We start from the raw sequence: 27,671 nt of genomic DNA, 5'->3' as shown, positions 1-27,671 counted from the left end.
AATAGTCAATAACTTTAATAATCTAATTTTTGGCAAACCCAAAGACCCCAGCTTTTGGGATAAAAATTCACTATTTCACAATAAACTGCTGGGAAAATTGGAAATTAGTATGGCAGAAACTAGGCATTGATCCACACCTAACTCCTGAGATAATAAATAAATTAGAAGAACATAGGATAGTTTACCTCTCAGACCTGTGGAGGAGGAAGGAATTTGTGACCAAAGAAGAACTAGAGATCATTATTGATCACAAAATAGAAAATTTTGATTATATCAAATTGAAAAGTTTTTGTACAAACAAAACTAATGCAAACAAGATTAGAAGGGAAGCAATAAACTGGGAAAACATTTTTACAGTTAAAGGTTCCGATAAAGGCCTCATTTCCAAAATATACAGAGAATTGACTTTAATTTATAAGAAATCAAGCCATAGCTCTTTTTGTTGTAGCTAGAAACTGGAAGTTGAATGGATGCCCATCAATTGGAGAATGGTTGGGTAAATTATGGTATATGAAGGTTATGGAATATTATTGCTCTGTAAGAAATGACCAGCAGGAGGAATACAGAGAGGTTTGGAGAGACTTACATCAATTGATGCTGAGTGAAATGAATAGAACCAGAAGATCGCTGTACACTTCAATGCTGTATATGAAAGATGTATTCTGATGGAAGTGAATATCTTCAACATAAAGAAGATCCAACTCACTTCCAGTTGATCAATGATGGACAGAAATAACTACACCCAGAGAAGGAACACTGGGAAGTGAATGAAAATTGTTAGCACTACTGTCTATGTACCCAGGTTACTTATACCTTCGGAATCTAATACTTAATGTGCAACAAGAAAATAGTATTTACACATCATATATTGTATCTAGGTTTTATTTAAAAAATTACTCATGCATATATACTGTGGAAAAAAATTCTAAATAAAATAAAATTAAAAAAAAAAAAAGAAAGTCAAGATTATAGCCTGGAGAAGAAGATAAGGTTATCCTGTGTTTTCCTCCATGAAACTGAGCATCTTGAAGGAATCAGTCAATCAGAAGGAGAGAATGATGGGCAAAGGGTACTCTGCCCATAAGAAGTTGTAGATGGGTAGAGTGATCTTCTAGGGTGAAGAGATTTCTATAGCACAATATATTCTTTGTAAGATTAATATATATATATTTTTTCATTTATCAGTATTTTTATTTTTTCATTTTTATAATTGACGGGATGATAGAATGTAAGCTTTCTGTAGGCAAAATATTATTTACATTTTAATCTATATTCCTGATGCTTAGAACAATGTCTAACACTTGGTAAGAGCATAATGTTTGATAATGTTGGTAAGATGGAGAGGCTTTCTATGGATGACGGTCATCTGGGAAAATTTAATTGGTTCAAGGGAAGAACAAATGAAATGAGCCCAACTTGATTTTGCATTTTGTGATATTCACTGATTCCGTGCTTCTTGTGTCTGACATAGACAAGAATAAAATTGGGTGAATTTGACAAAAAAAAAAAAGAAATCAAGCCATTCTCTAATTGATAAATGGTCAAAGGATATGAACAGACAATTTTTAGATGAAGAAATGAAACTAGTTCTAGCCATATGAAAAGATGCTCCAAATCACTATTAATCAGAGAAATGCAAATTAAGACAACTCTGAGATACCACTACACACCACTCAGATTGGCTAGGATGACAGGAAAAGATAATGCTGAATGTTAGAAGGGATGTGGGAAAACTGGAATACTGATACATTGTTGGTGGAACTGAGAATACATCCAGTCATTCTAGAGAGTGATTTGGCACTATGCTCAAAAAGTTATCAAATTGTGCACATCCTTTGACCCAGCAATGTTTCTACTGGGCCTATATGCCAAAGAGATCTTAAACTGGAAACTGAGTGGATGCCCATCAATTGGAGAATGGCTGAATAAATTGTGGTATATGAATGTTATGGAATATTATTGTTCTGTAAGAAATGACCAGCAGGATGAATACGGAAAGGCCTAGAGAGACTTACATGAACTGATACTGAGTGAAATGAACAGGACCAGAAGATCATTGTATACTTCAACAACAATACTATATGATGATCAATTCTGATGGACGTGGCCCTCTTCAACAATGAGATGAATCATATCAGTTCCAATAGAGCAGTAATGAACTGAACCAGCTACACCCAGGGAAAGAATTCTGGGAAATGAGTGTGAACCACTACATAGAATTTCCATTCCCTCTGTTGTTATCTGCTTGCATTTTTGATCTCCTTCTCAGGCTAATTTTATCTTATTTCAAAGTCCAGTTCTTCTTGTGCAGCAAAATAACTGTATGGATATGTATATGTGTATATATAGATATATATATATAGAGAGAGAGAGAAATATTGTATATTGTATTTAACATACACTTTATTTTTATTATAGCTTTTTATTTACAAGATATATGCATAGGTAATTTTTTAGCATTGACAATTGCAAAACCTTCTGATCCAACTTTTCCCCACTTTTCCCCCACCCCTTTCCCCAGATGGCAGGTTGACCAATACATTAACATGTATTTTAAGATATTTAACATGTATTGGTCTACCTGCCATCTGAGGGAGGGAGTGGGGAGGAGAGGAAAAGTTGGAACAGAAGGTTTTGCAAGAGTCAATGCTGAAAAATTTCCCATGAATACATCTTGTAAATAAAAAGCTATATAATAAAAAAAAAATCTTCCCCCCCCAAAAAATGAAAGCATAAGCATAGGACTATTTTTAAAGTATCTATCTAAAATCAAACACTTGCAAAATACTTGAAACTTTCCCAGAAATACAGGAGGAAAGCAAGGATATTCTCTCTCTACTTATTATTTGACGTAGGCCTAGAAATGCTAACCACAATGATTTAAAAGATTTATAAACATGTTCAGAGGAAGCAAAATAATCCCCATTTGCATATGACATGACTTACTAAAAAAATTTCTGAGGATCAGAGGAAAAACAGAACTAATGGAAATAAGTAGTACAAGTAAATAGCAGGATATAAAACAAATTCTCAAAAAAAATCAACAATATTTCTCTAGAGCAAAAACAAAATCCAGGATGAATTCATTAAAAATGAAAGCACATTTAAAAAGTCAAGAAATTCAAGTGAGACAAGAAAAACTTCAGACAAAAAAAGAAATGAAATTGGCAAGCATCAAGGACAGCATGAATGAATTATACCAAAACAGACTTTGTATTGAGCAATGGATGCTAACCCAGACACATATGTTCACATAATAGTTCAGCTGAGTGAAGACACATTAGTAAGAACAATTACAGAAATGGTTTTGCTAAAGATTTTCAAAATTACAAATGAGTTAGTTACTGAAAATCAATTCAGGATGCAATTGATCCAGAACAAACCAAACTATTTAAGATCTGGAAATTAAATGGCTTTAATCCATATAAAATAATACATGCTATAATGTGTTGACTCCATAGAAAAAGGAACACAATCCTACTAAATGGTCCAGCTAGCAATGGAAAATCATTAATTGCCCAGAAAATTTGTCACCCAATTGGCAATGTTGGTTGCTGCAACCCAGCAAACATATCAATTCCATTTAATGACCCACAAAAATATTAAACAGGAAATCTATAACAAAATAAACTGACTTCAGGACAAGCAGACAAAATAGACCAAAAAGGAAAAAGAAATAAAACTACTGAACCAAATCTAATAATAATGACCACTAATAAAAATATCAATGAGGTCAGAATTGGCTGTGAACTAAGGTTCCTGAATATACTGAACCAATTAAGCACACATAACTAAACTTTAAACTCAGAAAAGTCCTAGATTGTGCCTTTGGTCTAAGAAATGATGAAAAAATCCAAATATTTTCAAAAACCTATAAAATCTTGATTTGACACCAACTATGAGCAGGTATATCAGTTACTGAAATGAAGTGCCAGTTTGGGTAGAAAAGTAGGAGAAGCCAAAAGAATACAATGTTTATAAAACCGCTCTGTACTTGCCTGGTAACCCAGGTCACTGCAAGAAATACTCAAAAGCACAAGACTGGGACTTTGATGCGATTGAAAGAACCTGATGTATGCCAAATTAGGACACAGAGTTAGACACAGAAAATGAATCTGAAACACCTAATTCTGCTGTCCCAACTACTGACAGTAACCCAGGAGCATTCAACTAAGACAAATTCTTCAAAGAAAAATGTATGATGCCATCAGTAGAAAAGGCCTAGAGAAGGTAAGCACAAATCAAATATTAATCTAAAACCAATATTTACCCGATGGGCTCTCACAATCTAAACAAACCAAAAACCAATGCTTTTCAGGTTATTCTCTAGAATACAACCATCTGGGACCAGACAACACACCAACAAACCAAAGTATCAAAGCTATGAAATGACATAACCCAGAATACTCAGCTCTATAAAAAAAAGTACACAATCCATACCAATATTTCAACAAAGCAGACAAGGACTTCATAAAAGTAACTAACTAGGCAAGTAGCAAAATATTTACAGCAAAAGAACTAATAGCACCTAGACTGGAACTTCTAACAAAAAAGATAAAACATAGTCTCGCATCACACAATTTGGAAAAACTAGAAAACAAATACCTAGACATATATTCATTAATTAAGCCATAAAAAGGAAAAGCATACAGTTAAACCAATCACATACAGACAACACAAATGTGGCTGAAGAGCCACAAAAGAAAGCAACTTACAATGTACAGGAACAAGCTGGACTAGGAGGAGGTGTTAGAGGAGAGGGCAGAATGGGCCTCTCAACAGGAGACATCACCAATGGCACCATATGAGACTGTGAAAACTGACTTGTCATAATAACTGGCCATGCATCAAGACACACACACATCTCTCAACACCTAAAAATGAGACACACTGCAAAAAGTAGAAACACAATTCACAGGAGATAGAGCAAGAAGAGCAGGACAAGATGACAGCTCCCACATGCATATACCAGCACTATGGAGTCCAGGAGACTCAAATGCTTTGGGAGTAGGGATGACTCCATGAGACTTCCAGCACATGTCAAACATAGTGAACTTAATCTAGCACCAGTAGAACAAGAACTATTCAACATTACAACTCAAAGCCAGTGAGCAAGGGCTGGAAGTTGCTAAAATCAAAGGTTACAACAATAATCTCACAACTACCATGCAAACTGCTGAGGACTCAGAATAACATAATGCCTCCATCACAGGCACACTGACGGCACCAAGATGCATTCTGTGGGAGACCAACAAATTCTATCTATGGGGTCACTACACAAACTAATATAAAAACTTCAAAAAACCATCTCAAAACACCTCTTCTGGCATTTTTAACTGCAGCAAAAACAACAATTGTTCCTACCAATAGAAAATACAATGCCAATAGAAATTATTAGAACAGGGCACAATTTTTCAACAGGAATGTATTACTTCAAACCAGAATAACAATGAACTTTCAGAACCAAAGAAAATTAAGAAGAGCAGAACAAGTAGAACCAAGCTTTGATAACAATGTCAAGACTACTATGAATCAAACCAATTAATGGAGAATTGGGAAATCTGGATCAGAGGACATTAGAAGATCACTTAATGTTGGAATGATATACCCTGAATAGACATCTAAAACTGGCAGAGGTGGTTTGTCTGTTGCATCTGGATCATGCCCACCAACATTAGAATCAGACACAAAGGGAATGAACAAAGAATATATATGACTATCAATGAACGAAAGAGACAAAAATTGGTTAACACATGGATGCAAAATCAAGACTTAGAATTCAGAAATCATTGGAGACGAATAATATTAGAATACAACAGACCAACTGCAAATCAAATGATGAGAGGAACAGGAGAACTTAATACATTTGTTCCATGGACTGCATTAGATCCCTCAAAACCACAGTACCCTTGGAAACCAATATGGAGACCCATACACTCAAACACCAAACGTAACACAAACTTAAGAACATTGGCACCATCTGTATGTGAAGACAATCCATCAAGACAACTCTGTTGAATTAACTCCAAATTGCACTGATACTTGATGAAATTGGAACCATACAAAGTAGGATAATTACTTATGCTACTTTCTTCTGGAGACTAACATTCTAAGGAAAGCTAAGAATTCCACATGCATTCAACATGTACTTGGTATCTGCTCCAGACTCACAATTATTTAATGACCAATTTCCAGACTCTCCAGGAATATTCAGCATGCTATACATAGGTCCCAAGGATGCCATAAGTGGGAGGAAGAACCATTTCAATAATCTCATTTTAACATCTCTCCTTACCAATTTCAAAAATACTCTTTAAGGAGCAGCTAGGTGGCGCAGTGGACAGAGCACCAGCCCTGAATTCAGGAGGACCCGGGTTCAAATTTGGTCTCAGACACTTAACACTTCCTAGCTGTGTGTCCCTGGGCAAGTCACATAACCCCAGCCTCAGGGGGGAAAAAACTCTTTAATAAAATTATACTTAGTTATTATTAACATTTCAATACTAACATAAAAAACCCAAAAATTAAAATTATATTCTGATTCCACTCTCATTTTCTAAGAGAAATCAACCAACTCTATGCAACTGCTTTAATGAGGGTGGGTGGGTGGGTGGGAATGGCCTATTCTGGTCCATAATAAAAGGTGGTTTCTTGTACTTATACTAGCCAACCAGGTAGCTTTGACTTTCGTTGATGTGGCGCTTACAAGAAGCATAGTATTTTCTATAAATAAGTATCCAGAGGATTCAGAATCATTCTTTCATATGAAAGAGTGCAGCACATGAGAGTTTGTGAACTTCTGTTGTTGACAAACCACCTTTCATGTCTCATTTGAGATTGACAGATAATTGTTACACAAAGTTCTCTGTAAATGTAGCTTTCAAGTAATCTTTTGTTCCCTGTTTTTAAAAAAATATATATTAACAAATGTCACATAGAGTAATACACCTGAAAGAAAATCATAACATAATGAGAGATTTAAATCAAAGCCTCAGAAGTTAATACAAATACCAATCCCCAAGTCCTAACAAATCTGTATTGCCTCTCAAAACAGTCCCCATTAACTTAAAAAAAATTAAACATATATTCTTTATAGAATATCAACCTATGTAATGAGAACAAACCAAATGTTTTATTTTTGAATTGCAGGTGCAATTTTTACATTTGTTTTGCAAAGAAAAAACAAAGCATATCTTCAATAGGCATCTCAGTATTCTATATAAAATTGTTTGAGAGCAATAGTTATGCTAAGTGAAACTGCTTTAACTTAAATAGGTCTATTGTATAAGTACCCCATAACTACCTTTTATGTTATTGTTTAATCTCCAATGGTTAACAGTTTTGTTAAGATTTTTGTGTAGCAGCAAATTCATTTACTTTTCTAGAAAGTCTGCTACTACGTCCATTTTCAAATGTGTACCCTCACATGGTTAAGTGGTGAGAAAAAGGTATAAATATTTTAAGTAGGCTCTGTGTGTACACAGTAGACTATCATAGTTTATGAAGAGCCTCATCTACACACACACACACACACACACACACACACACACACACACACACACACACACACACAAATAATGTATGTGTGTGTGTGTATTTCATTATAGCTTTCATATGCTCCACAACACCTCAATCTTTCAAATTCAGCACCAATACCAATTCTATTAGAGCCTGTGCTAGTCCCATCATAAGGACCTGGTTAATGCAGAGCCATTGGCTTTCCAAGAGGAATGTAAGTACAAACTTCTACCTGTCTGCTGAAGAATTTCAATATACCTATGCCTTATTCTTTCCTTGTGTTTGTTTAAAACTTCCTCAGCTATTTTCTGTGAAGCAAAATGCACAAAAGCCTCCCCTGTGCTCTTTTCCTGAAAATCCAGTGGCAATGTCAAATTGCCATTTGGCATGATTTCAATTCTGGGAAAAATAAAAAGAACAACTTTTTTTTTAAACTATAATCAAATGAGATAAGGTACAGAAAGGCTTCAATGGCAGTGTCAGGATCAGAATGCTTCAACACTCAATACATTTCAACCTTCTATGAATACTTTAAAATATCTGTATTCCATGATTTTTTTTCAGTGCTAATTTGACCATCTTTTAATTCAAGTTAAGAAATGTTTCTCTACTTGGTCTGTCATCTTTGCTATACATGAAACAAATTCCTTATGTTCCATTTTAAATTCTGAATTCTGAGAAGAATTGGACTTCATTCACTAAGTGGGAACCAAGAGCAAGTCTCAGGCCTTCATCAGGAAGCTTTTTCTGCTTTTGGTGCCTTGTTTGGTCAAAAATGGAGGCTTGATACTTGATTTTGGTTATGAGTATGAAGAACTGTGTAATCCATATTTAACATGAATTAGACTACCTGACATCTAAGGGAGGAGGTGGGGAGAAGGAGGGCAAAAACGGGAACAGAAAGTTTTGCAAGGGTCAATGTTGAAAAATTACCCATGCATATCTTTTGTAAATAAAAAACTATAATAATAATTGTAGAGGACCAGAACTCTGAAAAGGTGTACTTGAATTACTTGAATCAAGGACAGCAGGGTACTTATAGTTAAGCACCTATTCAGTGTAAGATAATGGTTCCCTAAACATACACTTAATGATATGGTGATGTAATGGTTGTACATGATCAGTGTGCTGTAGTGATGTAATCATAGTGAGGTATGTAAGGGAGTGTCAGACATAGAAGAATCTCAGCCACAGACACAGAGAAGACCTCAGGCTCCAGATTCCAGACTCCATCTTTGACCAGCCACATGATAGCACTCCTGCCTCCCTCACTTCTCCACCTAAAGACCAAGACTTATCCTGGGACCCTCCAAAGAGCTAGCCGGACATTACAAATAATAATTAAAAAAAAAAAAAAAAAAAGAATTGTGTTATCAAGTCATCTTGTGTAATATGACATGTAATGGATATACCTTGTTAAAAGAGAACTTCTAATTCTCTTAAGAGCTCAGTATGCTCTTGTGATCTTTAAGTAAACCATATGACTTGAAGATGTGGAAAAGCTGTAGAACAGCTTTTGCAAAAAACCTATTTGTGTACTCCTGTTTTCATCAATGATGATGGAGATATTTGTTATTTGTTTTGTTCCATTGTTTTTCAGTCACATATGACTCTCTGTGACGCCATTTGGATTTTTCTTGGCAAAGATACTGACGTGACTTTTCCCTTTCTTCTTCAGCTCATTTTACAGAAGACAAACTGAGGCAAACAGGGTTAAGTGATTTGCCCAGGGTCACATAGCTAGTAAGCTTCTGAAGCTACATCTGAACTCTTGAAGATGTCTTCCTTGCTCCTGACCTAGCACTATCCACTGTACCACCTAATTGCCCAGTGTATTTCTATATAATTTCTTTAGAGAGTTCATTTAAATCTATAATATGGGCTTGAATCTTCCTAATCATTTTTTCCCCAAAGGTTATCTCATAGAACTGTAAACTCTGAAAGTTCTTGCCAAATTGGAAAAGTATGTTCTTGATAACACTCTACTCTGTAGTATAAGTACATAGAAGCTAAAACCAGTATGTCAATAATTTGTTGCCTTTTTTTTTTTTTAAGTCATGGCAGTCCAACAAACAAAAAATTCAAAATCGCCCTGTCTTGTGTAGTTTATTTCTACAGTCGTTGTGGTTGAAGTGACAGAAGAGAAGAGGGTGCTAAGGATCAGAATTTTATAGAACATAAACAAACTTTAAAGTTCATTACTTTTATTCTAAAGAAGTTATTAAATAACTTGAAAAACGGATATTTATCTATCCTATTATCACTATAAGAGAAATCATAAAAACTACAGAAAGTAAAGCTAAAAGGTAGCACATAGTTTCTTCCTGACAAAGCAAATAAAAAAATGGGTATTACTGGTTTATGATATACCTAATATCACCTTTTTTATGGATACACTTGGCAGTCTTGCCCTCTCATGACAAGAGCAAACATTATATGTGTAGTACCAAGATACTGAAGAGGAAGAAGTAGTATAGGAATTCTATCAAAAACTCCTTAAGATTTTTCATACCTAATCAACATATAAACTGAAACTCAATAACTTTAGCAGGAAGTTGGGTACCAAAAAAAAAAAAAAAAAAAAAAAAACGACAAAAAGTATGTTAGAAAGCTGTAGTTCATAAATAAGAAATGAAAGAGTGCAAAGACCAGTAGTATATTTTAAAATAACATTCTGGTATATAAGGAATATTTTCTTCCAGAAGAAAAGGGACTCACTAAATATGGTGAGAAATAAATATAAAAATGAAATGGACTATATCTAACAGACAGGGACTAACTTGTAGGCCAAACCTTAGAGTTTAGCTTTTTGAAACTGGCCTCCAGTTTTGTATTGTCATTACTAGGTGGGTCATATCTGCATACATAAACTGTCAAACTAAAAGGAAAAACAGGTTTGCTTTTTAGTCTAGTTTGAGGATACAACTGTTCATAAAGCAAAGCAATTTTATAACATTACAAGAGTTTACTGAATACTGGGATGATTTTTATTGTTGTTTTGTTATTTTCTCAATATTACTTGAGACAATACTCATCAGCTAAGTAAGTAATCAAAGTCGAGCTCAGGCCAAGTACTAGTAAAATTTTGGAGGGTACTGTATATCATAAATTAGTTTTAATATAAATACCCTTCAAACTTGTCTTTTATCATCTTAAAATTCATTACCCAAGGACATTAGTGAGTAATCAAGCACTTGATACTAACCTAAACTAGCAATTGTTTAGACAAATATAAAACTAACATATTTCATGGCATTGAAAATACTTCAATATATCTTTGATTTTCATAGATATTTTCATAAAGCTCTCTGCATTTATTCAACCTGTATTGAAAAGCCTGTATTCAAAGCCTTTCTACCTTGGGAGGACCTGCTCTGTACCATAACTGTTTTGGAACTCTCAAGAATACTTCAATATAAATATGAAGCTCTAGAATAGGATATAAAATGTATAGCATTACAACATTACAATCAAAAGTTATACTGTGTAAAAACACTCTTGTGACAAAAAACAAGGACCCTGTGCTAAATAAAAAAGCAGGGATTCTCAGCAGATTTATTCCAACACATTGCAATGTAAGCTTTAAAACAGGTCATCACAGAGTTATAGAGCTATCAATGAAATCATTAGAACTCTCATACAAGAATCAAGGCTATCATACCATCAAATATAAAACAAGGTTCATTTAACTAGACGTCAAACCCCACTTTACAGTTTAGGAAACTGAGACAAACAGAAGTTAAATTGCTTGCCCAGAGTTTGACAGCTATTAAGCATATGAGGTCAAATTTGAACTAAGATCGTCCTAACTCCTGGTCCAGTGTCCTATATACACTGTGCCATCAGCTATCTCTTTTTAAATAGCTTTGTTTATTTTGAAAACTTTTCTCCCCACTCCAAACATAGCATAAAAAAGAGCACATAATTTTAACTAAGACAGTGTCACCCTTAAATAAAAATACTGTTGCTGGCATAAGTTATTTGTTCAATTAAAATCAGTTGGATAGTACCTATTATGTGTCAAACACTGTGCTAAAGCCCTTTAAAAAAATATTATCTTACTAGGACACTAATACATTGTTGGTGGAGTTGATCCAACCATACCATTCTGTAGAACAATTTGGAACTATGTCCAAAGGGCTATCAAACTGTGCATACCCTTTGCCTCAGCAGTGTCTATATTGGGTCTGTATCCCAAAAAGATCATGAAAAAAGGGGAAAGGACCCATATGTGCCAAACTGTTTGTGGCAGTCCTTTTTGTAATGGTAAGGAACTGGAAACTGAATGTATGCTCATCAGTTGGAAAATGGCTGAATAAGTTATGGTATATGAAATTTTTTTTTAATTATCTCATTTGATCCTACAACAAACTATCTAAACATTTATTCCCTTCCTTTGCATTTCCTTTGCCATTATGCTGCATAACTCTTAGTTTATCCACACTCAGATAACTCCTTTGCAAAAAAGTAAATGGGAAAAGAAAATATTTGTCTTGACATGAGGAAGCCTGGCCGTTTATACTTGCTAGCAATGGCCAAATGATTTTATTTCTGTAAGTCTCAGGATCATCATTAAGCAAAGCTTAAAAGATTTTCAAACCTTAAGTCTATATAAATATGAGCTGTTGTTAGCTAACCTTAAACTCAATAATATGAGAATCAGGCTCATAGTATCAATTAAGCAATTTTTTTCTAACAGAAATATTCATTCTAATATCAGTTGTGAATATTATTCAGACTTGTATAGCATTTTAAAGTTTGCAAAACATTTTAAATATGTGACTTCAATTGATCCTTAGAACTCTAGAAAGAACATTATTATGCATATAATTATTATAAATTATTATCATTGTCATTTTATCAAAGAGAAAATAGGAACATAATGACTGGCCAAAGGTCTGAAAAAAGATTCCAAGATGTCCAGCTGAGGTTTTCCTGACCCCATAAAGCACTCTATTTCTGCCATAGAGCTAGTCCTCATATATATAGAGGATATGCCAAAACAGATGGCATGACCAGGTTTCCATGGTATAATAAACATTCAAGAAAAATATAGGAAAAGCTCCCAAATGGTCATATAAAATCAATTCAGGTTCAAAAAACAGTATTACTGATTTTTAAAATCTTATGTATAAAATATTTTAATCAAACTCAACATATTTTATAAAAAATTAGGTATAATTTGATCCTAATTTCTTTTAAATAATAAGGAAATATTAAAATTTGTATTAAGTTAAGACCACTATCATGCAACTGGCATAATTTATGAGAAATCTGCTTAAACTTAATAAAAGAGCTCTTAATTTAGCATTCCATGTTTCACATCTGGTAAGTTAACATGATTATCACATGTTTAAATGAATTTGTTATAAAGCAGACATAAAATTTTGCATTTTCCTTCCCCAAGACACATAATGCTCAATTATTTATCATCCTAAGGAACTAATGAGTTAAATTATACCAGAATAAAGTTAAAAGAAACATCACCTAAAAAGAAAATGGTGTGACATTTCCCTCCTAATGATTTAAAATTATGGTGTACTTTAACAAATCATACTTTGATGAGTACATTATTCATTTAACCTGTTGTGATAAATTTGATAGTGTTATATACATACCTGATGCAATGACAGGCTCTTGCATTAGTTCTCTCGTTATTGGACATAGGAATTCATCTGGAATTCCAGAAGAAAGAGATTCCACCTTTACTTTCAGCTCTTCAATTTTCCTTAATACCTTACTTCGTAGACCAAGAGATTCTGAAGAAAGATAAAATTCTGTTAAATTCAGTTATCTGTGATTGAGTAGGAAGATTTCACTTAAAGGAATCAAAAATATTTCTTTTTGATTTAAATCTCTCTCTTCCTTTTAAACATAATATTCAATGTATTTTCAAAGATTATGTTTTTGTTTACTTAAAGTTAAAAGGAGAAATTGAATGGCTATTTTATTTTTACAAGTCTTTAGATTTTAAAAGTTTCTACAATTTTGAGTTGCCCTAAAGAACATACAACAAAAAAATAAAATAATTCAATTCTGTTTATTCACAAAACTAAACTTTTCCCAGATATAGTTATCAAGATTTAAAAGTGTTGGCATCACTTTGAAAATTCCAAATACTATAAAGCATTACAATATATGCTTTATTAGTAGACAGAGTGTAGAAGAAAAGTGTGAACATGACATCCTGTTGACTTTGCCACTGGCTTTTGTGAAAGTAGGTTTTACAGTTGCTAAATAGGAAAAAAAAAAAGTTAACCAGGTTTGTAGAATGTTTTTAAAGGGGAGAGGAAAGAAATGGGGTGAAAATGGAAAGGAAGAGAGAAGAAAGTAAATCCCATAAAAAGGATGTAAATCCCTAAATTTAAATCAAACCTAAAAAGAAATAAAAACATACTGGAAAATTGTTAATGTTGCCTATGAAATTCCCTTAACAGAGCACAAATAAAGATCTTAGGATATTTAAAATGAAGTAGCAGGGAAAAAAAAAAAAAAGGATTTCTTCATGGGGCATGACACTACTTGAAACTACTACTTCTATGGTTTTTTGATTCCATAAAATTCCTTAGATTCTCTCTAATTAGTCTCAAAAGGAAAATTATCCTACATAAAAATATCTAAGTCTGAGCTATTCTTTCCTTCTTTAGTTTTATAGATTAACTAAAATTCAAGGTTGTATATAAAAATGAAACATTACAATCATATGCCACAATTTTTAACAAGTACTTAGTAAACATTTACTATATACCCACAGGACCTAGATAATGTTAGGGACACAAAGACATATTCCTGCCCTCATGTAATTCACATTTTAATGAGAAACACAACATGAAAATAACTGTGTACATGTATGGATATACATAGTGCAAAAGGAAGATAATTTCAAAGCAAGGGATTTGGGGAGGGGGCGGGATTCAAGAAGAAATATGGGAAAAATCATTTTAATATAAAAACAATAAAAAAAATACTTGTAATAGGAGAAAAAAAGTAGAATTTTAGCCAAGTCTCAAAGAAATCTAGGAAAGCTAAGGAAGTAGCCAACTTAGAAACAAGTTATACTTCAAAAGTTCATTTGTAAGTCAGTTGTGTAGAACAAGGAAACCTTTTTTTCCTATAGAATTGATATCAGAATGCTTAAGTTTCCAGGCTGGAAAGGCCCAGATCTATATTGTAGATATATTATTTTCAATCTGAATTCTGAGTCTTAGCTATAGCAGACATGTGCTACAAAAGAGAGGAATTAAAAAATGTGAGTTGTTTTGTGATTCCTGAATGCAAAGGTAGGACCCTTACCACCCATGCCCAAATTCACAAAAAAAAAAGTGCAAGCAGCAAATAGACTAGTTGATCAGTGGAATAGGTTAGGTCCAAAGGACAAAATAATCAATAATAATCTAGTGTTTGACAAACCCAAAGATCCCAGCTTTTGGGATAAGAACTCAATGTTTGACAAAAATTTCTGGGAAAATTGGAAATTAATATGGCAGAAACTAGGCATTGATCCACACTTAACACCATACACCAAAATCAGGTCAAAATGGGTTCATGACCTAGGCATAAAGAATGAGATTATAAATAAATTAGAGAAACATAGGATAGTTTACCTCTCAGACCTGTGGAAGAGGAATGAATTTATATCCAAAGAAGAACGAGAGATCATTATTGATCACAAAATAGAAAACTTTGATTATATCAAATTGAAAAGTTTTTGTACAAACAAAACTAATGCAGATAAGATTAGAAGGAAAACAATAAACTGGGAAACCATTTTTACAGTCAAAGATTCCGATAAAGGACTCATTTCCAAAATATATAGAGAATTGTCTCTAATTTATAAGAAATCAAGCCATTCTCTAATTGATAAATGGTCAAAGGATATGAACAGACAATTCTCAGATGAAGAAATTGAAACTATTTCTAGCCATATGAAAAGATGCTCTAAGTCACTATTAATCAGAGAAATGCAAATTAAGACAACTTTGAGATACCAGTACACACCACTCAGATTGGCTAGAATGACAGGGAAAGAAAATGCAGAATGTTGGAGGGGATGTGGGAAAACAGGAACACTGATACATTGCTGGTGGAATTGTGAATACATCCAGCCATTCTGGAGAGCAATTTGGAACTATGCCCAAAAAGTTATCAAACTGTGAACACCCTTTGATCCAGCAATGTTACTATTGGGCTTATATCCCAAAGAGATTTTAAAGAAGGGAAAGGGACCTGTATATGCAAGAATGTTTGTGGCAGCCCTCTTTGTAGTGGCTAGAAACTGGAAAATGAATGGATGCCCATCAATTAGAGAATGGCTAAATTAACTGTGGTATATGAATGTTATGGGATAGTATTGTTCTGTAAGAAATGACCAACAGGATGATTTCAGAAAGGCCTGGAGAGACTTCCATGAACTGATGCTGAGTGAAATGAGCAGGACCAGGAGATCGTTGTACACTTCAACAACAATACTATATGATGATCAATTCTGATGGATGTGGCCATTTTCAACATTGAGATGAACCAAATCAATTCCAATAGAGCAGTAATGAACTGAACCAGCTACACCCAGCAAAAGAACTATGGGAGACGACTATGAACCACTGCATAGAATTCCCAATCCCTCTAATTTTGTCCACCTGCATTTTGGATTTCCTTCACAGATTAATTGTACACTATTTCAAAGTCTGATTCTTTTTATACAGCAAAATAACTGTTTGGACATGTATACATATATTGTATTTAATTTATGCTTTAACATATTTAACATGTATTGGTCAACTTGCCATCTGGTGGGGGGGAAGGGGAAAAATTAGAACAAAAGGTTTGGAAATTGCCAATGTTATAAAATTACCCATGCATATATCTGGTAAATAAAAACTATTTTTAAAAAAAGTGGCAATAAGCAAATTTTGTCTCTGGTACATTCACTGTTCCTCTTCTCTTGCCCTCATGCTGTCCAAAGTCCACAATTATAGCATTTCATCTAGTTTCATCCTTGCCAGAGTAGAGGAAATTTTTCTCGATTTGACTAGGCTGAATCCCATATTCAGAGGGTATATATAGGGTACAGGAGTGGTGAGCAACAAATGGTCATTTTTCACACATCAAATTCCACCACACAGTGTGTTTCATTCTCATCACACTTAAATCCCTAGCTTCCCTCAAAGGTCAGCTAATGCCCCTTATGGTAGGATGCCTATCTTGATTTCCTTAAGTGCAACTATTACCTCTACTTCTCCCCACAAAAATAATATTACATTTACTTTACATATCTTTTCTATTTACTCACGTATAGTTTCCTCCAGGACAGTGTTGTCTTTCTGAACAGCAGAGATTGTTCCATTTTTATCTTTGTATTCCCAACACCCTCACAGTGACTGGCCCAGAGCAGACACTTAATAAATGCTTACTGATTGAATGATTGATAGGTATCATGCAAGTATAAGAATTAAGACATCTATGTTCCAGCAGTTAATTATTTCTAACTGAGCCAGACAATATGGAGGTCCACAGTAGACTGGAATGAGGGGATTCAGAAAGAAGGTAAGCTGAGCAGGTGACAAGAAAGGAAGAAAGAGCTATAGCTAATAAGCCAGGTAAAAATGAGAACTGAAGGGGTTAGCAATGCAAGAGTCAGAGACTGAGATAAGAAGAAGTTGCTATAATCTCTCCTGTTTCCATTGTCAGAAGAGGAGCTTTAACTTTACACTAAACCAAAAATTCATAACTTTTTTTTGGTAAGATGGATCCTTCTGTAGCAATTTCATGAAGTCTATGAGTGATTCAGAATAATGTCTCCAAATGCAAAGATAAACACATAGGATTACAGGAAACCAATTATATTAAAATACACTTATCAGATGTTAAAAATAAATAAATTTGCTCATTGCCCCAGATAAGAACCTCTGTCCTACTAGGAGTCCAACCTACTATCCCTGTCTCACCGCCCTGTCTGGCACCGGGGAAGGTAGTGGTATAAACCCTAACTATGAGTATCAATGTTATTATGTGGGCTGTTTTTAAGTAAAATGTTTTGTAAAGTGGGAATTATCTTATCTCATAATAATAAACCTTGTTCTTAGATCTTGATTAATCTTAAGAATTAAATGTCAGAATTAATAGAAAGCAAGATTTATCTCTATCGTTTTAGAAAACTATTACATGCAAAAATTACTTTAAAATATAATTCAGAATTTAGTCAAATTGTAAAATATGGTATTCACTTAAAATTAATGTGAAATGAGCATTTTATTTAGACAAATATTTTATTTTACGACTATTTTTAACAGTCCCGCTACTTTAAAAGTCATACATATGAGTTAAGGTCAATTTTTAGACAAGTTTGGTAATGCCAACAAATATTTCTCAAGAACCACATATTCTGAAGTCTATTCTCAGAGACCAACTTTTCATTCTGTTTATTTCTAAGTTCCTATTCATTTTTGAGAATTTATATCAATAAGTTCCCATGTAAGCTGTTGTGGAAGACAGTGGTATAATATTCTGATTTTTAATTTTTAAACTTCTTGGTTTGGGGAGATATAATTTAGTTGCTCCAGATGATCAAAATAATGAAGTATGTTATTTGCAATTCAGTTTTTTGCAATTCAATTTTTACTGATTCAACAATTAGCTTTTAAGGAAAAAATATAACAGGCACATGCTTTCACAGCCAGTGTTTCATAGTGCATACATCCCTACTGTTTTTGTGCATCAGCCATCAATGAGAATACATTTTCCTGTTATTTTCATAGATCAGAGACAAAAAGGTTGAAATTTTTCCAAAGCTTTGGCCCAGATGTAGAATTGGAAGGGAACTTAGAAGCTATGTTCAACTATACCACTTTAAAGATGACAAAACTGAGGCCTTCATTAAGCTATATACCTTGTCCAAGGTAACAAAGGCAGTAGGTATCACAGATTGGACTTTTACTCAGATCCTCTCTAAAGTAATCAGGACTTCTCTACCGTACTAAATAATGATAGTTTTTTTTTGTTTTGTTTTGTTTTGTTTTGTTTTAAGGGTGCTATTTTAAAGTCAATGGAAATGTAAAATACATACAAGAGTGTAATACTGAAACAATAAAAGCAAACTTTTTTTGGTAATACTCAATTATTCAAACCATTACCTTCAGATAGGATACCAAACAATATTGCCTGTTAAATAAAACAGAAAGGTCTACTTTCAAGACAAGGTAAAAGAACAAACAATTAAAACAAGGGGACTCTTCTCTAACAGCAACATTCTAAATTATCTTATCATGAGGTTGAATGAGGAAAAAAAAATCCCCCCCAAAATGTTTTTTTCTCCATAAGCTCAGAGAAGTAAAAGCAGAGGACACAGAAAGATTGCTATCAAAACCTGAATTTTTCCAGGAACAAAGATAAGTGAGCAGATTATTTGTGCATGAAGAATCAATCCATCAAGTATTAATGTATACCACACTGCACTGGGGCTAGGGAAACAAAGCAGCAATCTCTGTTCCCATACATATATTCCATCATTACAATATCCATACTTTTTATGAAAATATTAAAATAAATACAAGATAATTATGGCAGGGAAGGTACAGGAAGCTGGACCAGTAGGATGAGAAAGGGCTTCATATAAAAAAGTGATCTTTGAAGCAATGTTTGAAGGAAACTCTAAGAAACAAATACAATGAGAATGTGAATTCTAAACCTGAGGGGCACCCTGTACAAAATTCTGAAGAAAGGAGAGAATAGATAAGTCTGTGATCTACTGCAATTTTATGTTTATAGCGAGCAGCACCCAAACATGTTAATCAATCAATTCTGAAAATAGGCACTGTATCTCAAATGTCAGGAAGAACAGTATCATCACCTTTATTGTTATATAAATCTATATTTGTATACATTTCTTGAAAAAGATATGAAGAAGCCTTAAAAGTCTTCTCAAAGTCTATTCAAACATCCTCTAAAACTTCCCTAAAGAACCTCTCCAGAGTTCGATTGTTCTGATGAACACAATACTTTGCCTTATTTAATGTGGTAACAGAGAATGAAGATAAGAAAATTTTATTCAGGACATGGTTCTATATTTCAATGGGAAATCAATTTTATGTCTCTTCTAGATATGTAAGCCTCCATAAATATGAGAAGTGTCTGTATAATTATTTAAAACACATAGATGCATATGTAATCTTTGCATCTATTACATGCCAAAATGTAGACGTAATGAGGAACAGTCCCACATCTAATTTAACAGGAGCCTTGGTGCTAGGTGGCACCTAGCCATTCATTCTGAAGCAAAGCCTTTCCTCTGGCAAGAAAAGCACTACCCCAGCATTCTTTTCCAACAGGTGTATGAGTTAGCAGCAACTCCTTAATACAGAACCTACGAAATTCTCTTTCAAGTAAAAAATATAACATCTGGATTGTTCAACTCATTTAAAAATACTCTATTTTAAGTGTCAAGCACAACAGATATGCTAGTCTGGTTTTTAACAGTCCAGTGCCTTCTACTTTGGTGCACAATTAATAAGCTTTCTTCATATCAAGAGTATTAAATGGAATTCAAATACAGTCTCATTGATGTAGAGGCTGTTTTATCTGTTCTGCCACAAAAGAAAAATGTAAAATAGTTCTGCATCTGAGGATTATAAAGTGAAATCTCATTAGCATATTCCTCATTATCACATTTTGCTGTGCAGCACATTTTTTCAATGCTTAGACACAATCTTAGATCCCATTAGTACATTTTCCAGCAGTGTCTTATTTAGTTTTTTGAAAACTCAAGCACTAATAGAATTTCACTATAGTTTAAAATAGTACCTGTGGAAGATTAAAGTTTAGACACTTGTGAACTTTTCAAGATTTCCAAAATATTGTAGGAAAATAAAATCTTTATTCTACTTACTTAGTAATTTACTGGGTTAAATTTGTATGTTAACTTCCTGAGCTTTGAAAGCAAGTAAATAGTTATATATTTACTGAAATACTTTCAAACAAAGTATTTCCTACTGCAATTTTCTTTAAAGGCACAAATATAAAGTCAAGGTATTAATAAAAATTTGCTCAATTTCTTTGGCTTACAGCTATTGGCAAAACTGAATGCATTGTATTTTTTTGTATCAGATCAGAGATTCTTGTCTTTTTTTTTTTAAACCAAACTGATGACCCCTTGGATCTTAAAAAAAAAAAATCATCTTATTTTCATTAGTATTTAGTTTTATTTGTTAAAAGATAGGCATGTCAAGCTTTTTTATTAGATATTTACTGTTAAATTTGTAACTATCTTGCATAAATTGGAAATGACTACATTTTCTTGATAATTAATTTTATTTGACATAGTAACATTAATGGCTTGCAACAGTATGGTAAAACTCTTATAATTCAGGACCCACATAATCAGAATTCTCAACACTCTATTTTAGGAGATAGAGGCAAATAATATACTAAGATATCAGAGTTCAAAAAACAAGTTTTAGGGTATGTCCTGGAGTCAGTATGAATCACTACTGATATTATAAAATAAGAAATCTTAAAGTTAGAAGTGACTTCAGAAACCATACAATTCAACTATAACCTAAAACTTTAGTCCCTTTCTACATCATCCCAAAGAACAGTTATTTGCTTAAAAAACTACATAGTAAAGGGGACTTATTCCATTCGGACAGGAGCCAAAATCTTTTAACTTTTACCTTAGGACAACAGAATGAGATCACTGCCTATTCTACACATTCACATTATAAAAATAATGAATTACAAAAGTCTTAATCATCAAACACAATTAGATTCATAATTTTCTAATTAATGAAGCAAAAAAATATACTAGTACACTCTAGAAAGATTTTCATCAGGTTTCTGATTAACCAAAGTTCCCGCTTGACTAGAAATTCTGATTAATCAAAGTTCTATCTATATTACATATACAGTAGGTAATTGAACTGTTCTTGATTAAAACAAGAGATATGAACATTAGGTAAAACTCAGTTTTGATTTTTCTTGCTTCAATAGACTATCCTTCCAAGATCACAAAAGCCAATTACCTTACAGATGTGTGCTATTGATTATTAGCATCCATTAGTGGAAAAACAACTCAAAACATATGTACTGCAGATGGTAGGTGCTTATATGATGCGACATAATGTAGTCAAGGCTAAAAGTCCCCAAGTAACTAGAATTTTTCCAGTTTGGCCTAGCTAAGCCTGACTAGAAAGAAAGGAAAAAGAGTCCTTACTATAGTAAATTTATTTTTGATTTTTACATATAGACTCATTAAATTGTTTTATTTTTCCACTTACATGCCAACTACACTGCTCAGGCATTGTACCATAATTATTTTTAAATATTTTTTCTCATTTTTAGTTAGTTCCTAATTGTGTTATTACAAATTTTAATATGTAAGCAACAAGCAATTTTTGTATAAATACACAAATAAATATATATGTTAGCATATCTAGAGAAAACCAGAATTGAATACAACTTTCCAGAAAGTACTTATACATTATTTTTCCTTATGTAAAACTATCTCTTTTATTAATCTTACCAATTTTTAAATCATCAGTCAGACTTTCTTTCGTAAGACTCAATAGTTCTTTTCCATCAATATTATTCATCTTGAAAATACTAACAAGGTCTTTTAAACCTTGTGCACAAAGCCACACTGAAACTTCTTCCTCTGACCAATCTTCAATAAATAGCTTTGGTTCATCTCCTGGCCTAGCTGCTTAAAAAAATCAAGAAGAAAAAAGCAAATAAAATACATATCATTTAAAATTCATTTCCTTAATTTTTAAAAAATTTATCTTACAAAGTTATTTGGATTTCCTTAATTTTTCATTCCATTATTTTATATCATCTCAGAAGATTCAAAATGAAATATTTTCCCTTGTACCTTTTCTTTCATTTGGCACATGCTTTTTCTCTTCTATTTTAAGACTGAACAAATGTGTTCTATTTGCCCTGTTGTTTGTGCATCAGTGTGGTGGTCTGCATATCTGACAAAAAAAAGGAGCCAGTAAGTTAACTCCTGCTGCCTAGAGTGGCCAAAATGAAATTAAGAGAATAGATTATTTCTATATTCTCAATAAATTGTTTGTTCTTAAACAGAGAAGCTTATAAAAATTTCAGAAATAGAGTTTGTGAGAATATACTTAGACAAACACACACAGAGACACTAGAGGCACAATCCTACAGTTTTAATATACTTTAGTTATTAATCCTAACCTCTTTGAAAGGATTTAAAAATTATAATAAATCTGTGTTTCATGCTTTATGTTAAGGAAAGCAATTTGAACAACTTGTCACAAGATTTACTGTTTTCCCAAACTAAATGCTGAAAAGGGTGAGCTAGGTTACAGATAATATCTCTACTAACCTTGACAATGTGATTTCAGCTCAAATTGCCAGATGTTCACTGTTTTGTCCATTGACCCAGTAGCAAGTAAAAGAATATTGGGTGCAAAGGCACAGGTTGTAACATACCTAGGAAAGAAAAGGAATTAGGAAATTTAATATTCTATGTTTTCTAAATAAAAAATTTTCTTGATTAATATTTATAAAAGTGATAGCAAGGTCATACCTGGTATGCTGAGTCAAAGTGTGAAGTATACTCCCAGTATTCTGAAAAATGGGGAGGGGAGGAAAGTCTTTTGTTTGTATAAGCAAGAAGAAATTGGTTTTTTTTTTTTCTGAATTTAAGTTAACTGCACATAGATTGAATCTGTGTTCTATATACCTCTATCATTAATTAGTGATAATTAAGGAAGAAAAGAAATGATAGGCCCCAATAATAAAATTTGTCAACTGTCTGTATATTCTTTCAAAACCAACATTTCTAAGGCATCTAGCTGACAAAGTAGATAGAGCAATGAATGTGGAATCAGGAACCCCTAAGTTAAAATCTGGCCCCTGGTACTTAATAGCTGTGTGACCCTGAGAAAGTCACTTAAACTCTGTTTGCCTCAGTTTCTTCATTTGTAAAATGAGGATAATAATATCATCTAACACTTTGGGCAATTGTATGGATTAAATGAGATAATAATTATAAAGCACTAAAAAAAACAGTGCCTGGTATGTAGTAAGCCCTATATAAATGTTACCTAATCTCATCATCATTTTTATCATTTCTGTTTATTGACTATCTGACTAATCAGAAACTTTGATTTTATGGCTCTTCATCTCCTTAATTTCAGTGACTAGCACCTTCATCTGAGATGACATTCACAGCAATGTCAACATGAGTTTAAGGCTATAAGCTAATGTGATAATATAGACCAGATTTAAACTCATTTCTCTGCTGATCCCAAGTATAGCACTCTTTCTATTATACTATCAAGTATTAAGGAGAATATAAAACAAGGAAAGACAACTGAAAATGTATGCAACAAATGGTCACATAAGAATGATAAATTTTATAATTAGAAAAGGCTGGTAAAGAAAGTTAAGAACAAAGATGGTGGTGGTGGTGGTATATGCTGCGCCAGAACTAACAGGAATATTAAAGGACAGAATCAATAGTTATAATGGATGAGACAATGATGAAAAATGGCATTATTAACTTCCTATTTTGATTCTATTTTTTATACCAAGGAGAATGACTTTCAGACTAAGAAAAAAGGTAATAAAACGAATCACCAAGGAACTGAAACGCACAAGTGAAAAGATGGCAAAAGAACAACTAGTTGGATCACTGATCTCTGTCTAGTACTTGTATTTGACAAATCCCAACTTCTCTGAGCCTCAGTTTCCTCATCTATAAAGTGTGGATAATAATAATTTCCTTCCCACTGGATTACTGTAAAAACATTTTTTAAACCTTAAAAAGCTATATAAATTTAAGTTACTATCATTACTATAGTCTCAGAGAAGTATCAAATAAGTGGGTTACAACAGTCCTGAGTGTGGCCCAAAACATATTAAAATGTAATTGGAAAATATTTAACAAAATTAATAAAAAATATGATGAAATAGATGTTCATATGAGGTTTTCTAAGTCAACATATATCTATTGGGACTAATATATTTGATTTAGTGGCTGTTTTATATTTGGGTTTGACAGTATTGGTCTAGGAGATAGGCAATATTTGCTTGAAAGATATTTGTAGTAAAAATGGAAAAGAGAAAGGAATAGAAAGATGTAATAGAGGCAGAATCATTAGAACTTACCAATTAAATAGATGAAAAATGAAAAATAGGGAAGAGTTAAGTTTGACTCTTGGGTTGTGAGCAGAGAAAGGGAAATATGGTGACATCAAAAGAAATGGGTTTAGGAAAAAAAGACAGTTTTTTTCAGAGAAGAGTTGAATTTTTAGCATACTGAATATGAGATAATATTGGCCAGGTAAGATATTCGATAAGCAACTAGAACTGCTAAACAGAAGCTGGGAAATAAGGTCACTGGGAATCAACTAAGATTTGTAATTGAAGAAATAGAAATGAATGAGTTCCAGAATATCAAAGAAGAAAAAAAAAAAAAAAACCTAAGAAAACTGGCAAGGACAATTTTACCAGGTACAACCACATATAAGAGAGAGGATAAGTAGTCAATAAAGAGGAAGAGAAAATGTGGCCAGAGAAATAAATCAAAAACCATGAGAATGCAATATTATAAAAAATCAAGGGTAAATAAAATGCCTTCAAGAAGAGCATAACCAACAGTGTTAAATGCTGAAGAAAGAACAAAGATGATGGTGTCTGAAAAAAGTCCATTAGACTTGATATTAAATACTTGCATTAATAGCTTTGGATATAAGTTTCAATATAGTCATGGTGAAGGAAGACAGATTAAAAGCAGCTATGTATTAATCAAGTCAGTAATGAAGAGTGGATACAGACTGCACAATACATATTCTTTTTAGAAGTTAAGCAGTAAAGGACAAGAAGAGAAAAATAGAATTGCTTGAAGGAGAAATCCAGGTCAATGGGAGTTTTTTTTTTTTTAATTAACTTGGAAGACCTGAACATTGTCAGTCTATAAATGAGGGGAAAAGTCAGCTCTAGAAAGCAGCAGATCTAGAAGGTATGAGAGAAAGGAGCTAATTTGCAATCAATGAAAAGACATGAAATAGGTACAAGGGAAAAGGTATTCAGATTTACTTGGACAAAAAGAAGAGTTTAATCATAAGTAATCTGAAGAAAGGAAAAGAACAGGTGAGGTCATAGCATGGTTTTTAAAAGTAAGAGGGAAGATGTGAGGGAGTTTGCATTGTGATTTTGCCACTATTTTTGGAATGTTCTCAAATTCATTACTGTCTCCATAAAGTTTACAGTGTAAGCTCACTTTAGTATTTTTCTATTCTTATTTGAACTACAAATTACACACCTAAGAACAGCCCTGTTCAAAGATTAATTTTCTCTGTTATCAACATAATTTAAAGTTGATTGCAGTCCTTTTCTTCTCGAAATACAAAATCTCTATCTTATTCCTTTGGTATCAGCTACTATGATGCACAGTGGCATACATATATTATGCTCAATAAATATTTCCTGAATGAATCAATCTCATTGTTTAAAAAAAAAAAATACTAATGATTATGGGGGGAAATGGGTGGAGGGAAAGCCTGATATAGTAAATAGAATATTTGACTTCCTGTCAAGAAATCTGAATTTAAATCTCATTTACTTAAGTGACAAGGCTAGACTTGACAATATTTCAGGGACTTTTCTGTTCTAAAATTATGATCTTGACGTTTATTTTCTTAAACCATCATTTTCATGAAGTCACTCTTTCTGATTCAAGGCATACAAAATCCTTTTGGCTTCCTGAATCAAGCCCCACAAATCCTTCAATATACTAGCCATATCTTTCCAATTCAATTTTGCTTCTTGTCTTTAACGAATAGGGAATGAAGGTCCAGTTATACTAGATTACTCATCCATGAGTTTCAGTTAATTATATGATTATAATTCTCAAAGAAAATTAAGATTTGGAATGGTTATATTATATCTGAGCATTAGCCTTATAATTCAGCAATCATATTAACACAAAGTATAATAATAGAGATAATTTCACATTTGTATGAAACAAAGTGATTTCTATTATTTGAAGGTACATGATCTCTTTATCACTATCTATGGTTTAGATCACCTCTATCTCAATGCTATAAAACGTTTGCTACTCTTTAGATTGTCGCTCCTTAAATCTATGTTTTCCTATGGTAATTTGAGATACTTATCGTAGAGTTATAGCCAGAAAAGACCTTAAGGATAATCTAGACCATCTATGTCCTATTTTACAATCTGAGTCCCTGAAAGGTAAAGTGATTTCCCAAGGTCACACAGTTATTAAGAAGCAAAACTCATTACCCAGGTCTTCTGAATTATATAATCCAGTGTTCTATTCAGACTATTAATTTAAAAATCCTACATTAAAAATATGTAAAAGGATGACTCTAAACAATTATGTTGCATGTAAAAACAAGGGGCCAAGTGCCACCTCTGGAGTCAGGAGGACCCAAGTTCAAACTCAGCCCCAGACACATTTTTATTAAGATGACCCTGGGCAAGTTACTTAACCCTGTATACCTCAGTTCCTCATCTATAAAATGAACTGGAGAAGGAATAGTAAACCACTTCAGTCTCTTTGCCAACCCCAAATGGAGTCAGAGAGATGGACATAACTGAAACAAACAACAACAAAGACAAGTTCTGTTTTGATGTTTTATCCTGATATAGAGGTTCTCAAAGGTTAGGTCAGTGAAAATGCAAACTCTGTTGGATTGTGTCATACTAAAAAGACTTTGAGTATGAGTCTAGAAATAGCATCTGCTATGTGCTAAGTACGGTGAAAATGTGGGGATGCAAAAACAAAAGAGAAAATGCCTACACCCTGGAGGACCTTACAATTTATCAAGGAGAAGCAACATGTACATACAGGTTATTATTACAATAATTTCTATTATTGTCAAATATAAGATAATTTTAGGGTAAGGCGCAAGCAACTGAAAGGATTAGAAAAGGCTTCATACAAAAGGAAGCAGTTGAGCCAGGAAAGAAACAAGGAGTCTAAAAGGTAAAATTGAGAGAGGGAATATATCCTGTTATAAAGCAGCAATTTGGTCTACTTCAGCAAAAGGTTTTCTGTAATAAATATTAAGCATGATAGGATCTTATATTCTCTACATCTTTTAGTTGACTGTGAAATGGTAAAGATGTGATCAGTTGATAACTACAGCTTGTAAATGTCT

At 33.1% G+C, this 27,671-nt stretch overlaps 1 protein-coding gene across 5 annotated transcripts in view; it reads right to left on the bottom strand.

Moving 5' to 3' along the window:
• WDSUB1 (WD repeat, sterile alpha motif and U-box domain containing 1) overlaps positions 1-27,671 on the bottom strand; it is a 69,284-nt gene that overhangs the window by 11,239 nt on the left and 30,374 nt on the right. For 4 of the 5 annotated variants that reach the window (XM_074303385.1, XM_074303386.1, XM_074303387.1 and 1 more), the window contains 4 exons: positions 23,066-23,106; positions 22,862-22,968; positions 22,031-22,210; positions 13,137-13,277 (listed from right to left, as the gene is read on the bottom strand). In XM_074303385.1, coding sequence (XP_074159486.1) covers positions 13,137-13,277; positions 22,031-22,210; positions 22,862-22,968; positions 23,066-23,106 — 469 coding nt within the window. The remainder of the gene's footprint in view (positions 1-13,136; positions 13,278-22,030; positions 22,211-22,861; positions 22,969-23,065; positions 23,107-27,671) is intronic. The other variant, XM_074303388.1, reaches the window with a different exon arrangement.

Source organism: Sminthopsis crassicaudata, chromosome 3 (assembly GCF_048593235.1).
Source record: "Sminthopsis crassicaudata isolate SCR6 chromosome 3, ASM4859323v1, whole genome shotgun sequence".
NCBI classification, from domain to species: domain Eukaryota; kingdom Metazoa; phylum Chordata; class Mammalia; order Dasyuromorphia; family Dasyuridae; genus Sminthopsis; species Sminthopsis crassicaudata.
Note: the sequence above shows the minus strand (reverse complement) of the source record. Positions and strands in the feature narration are given on the sequence as shown.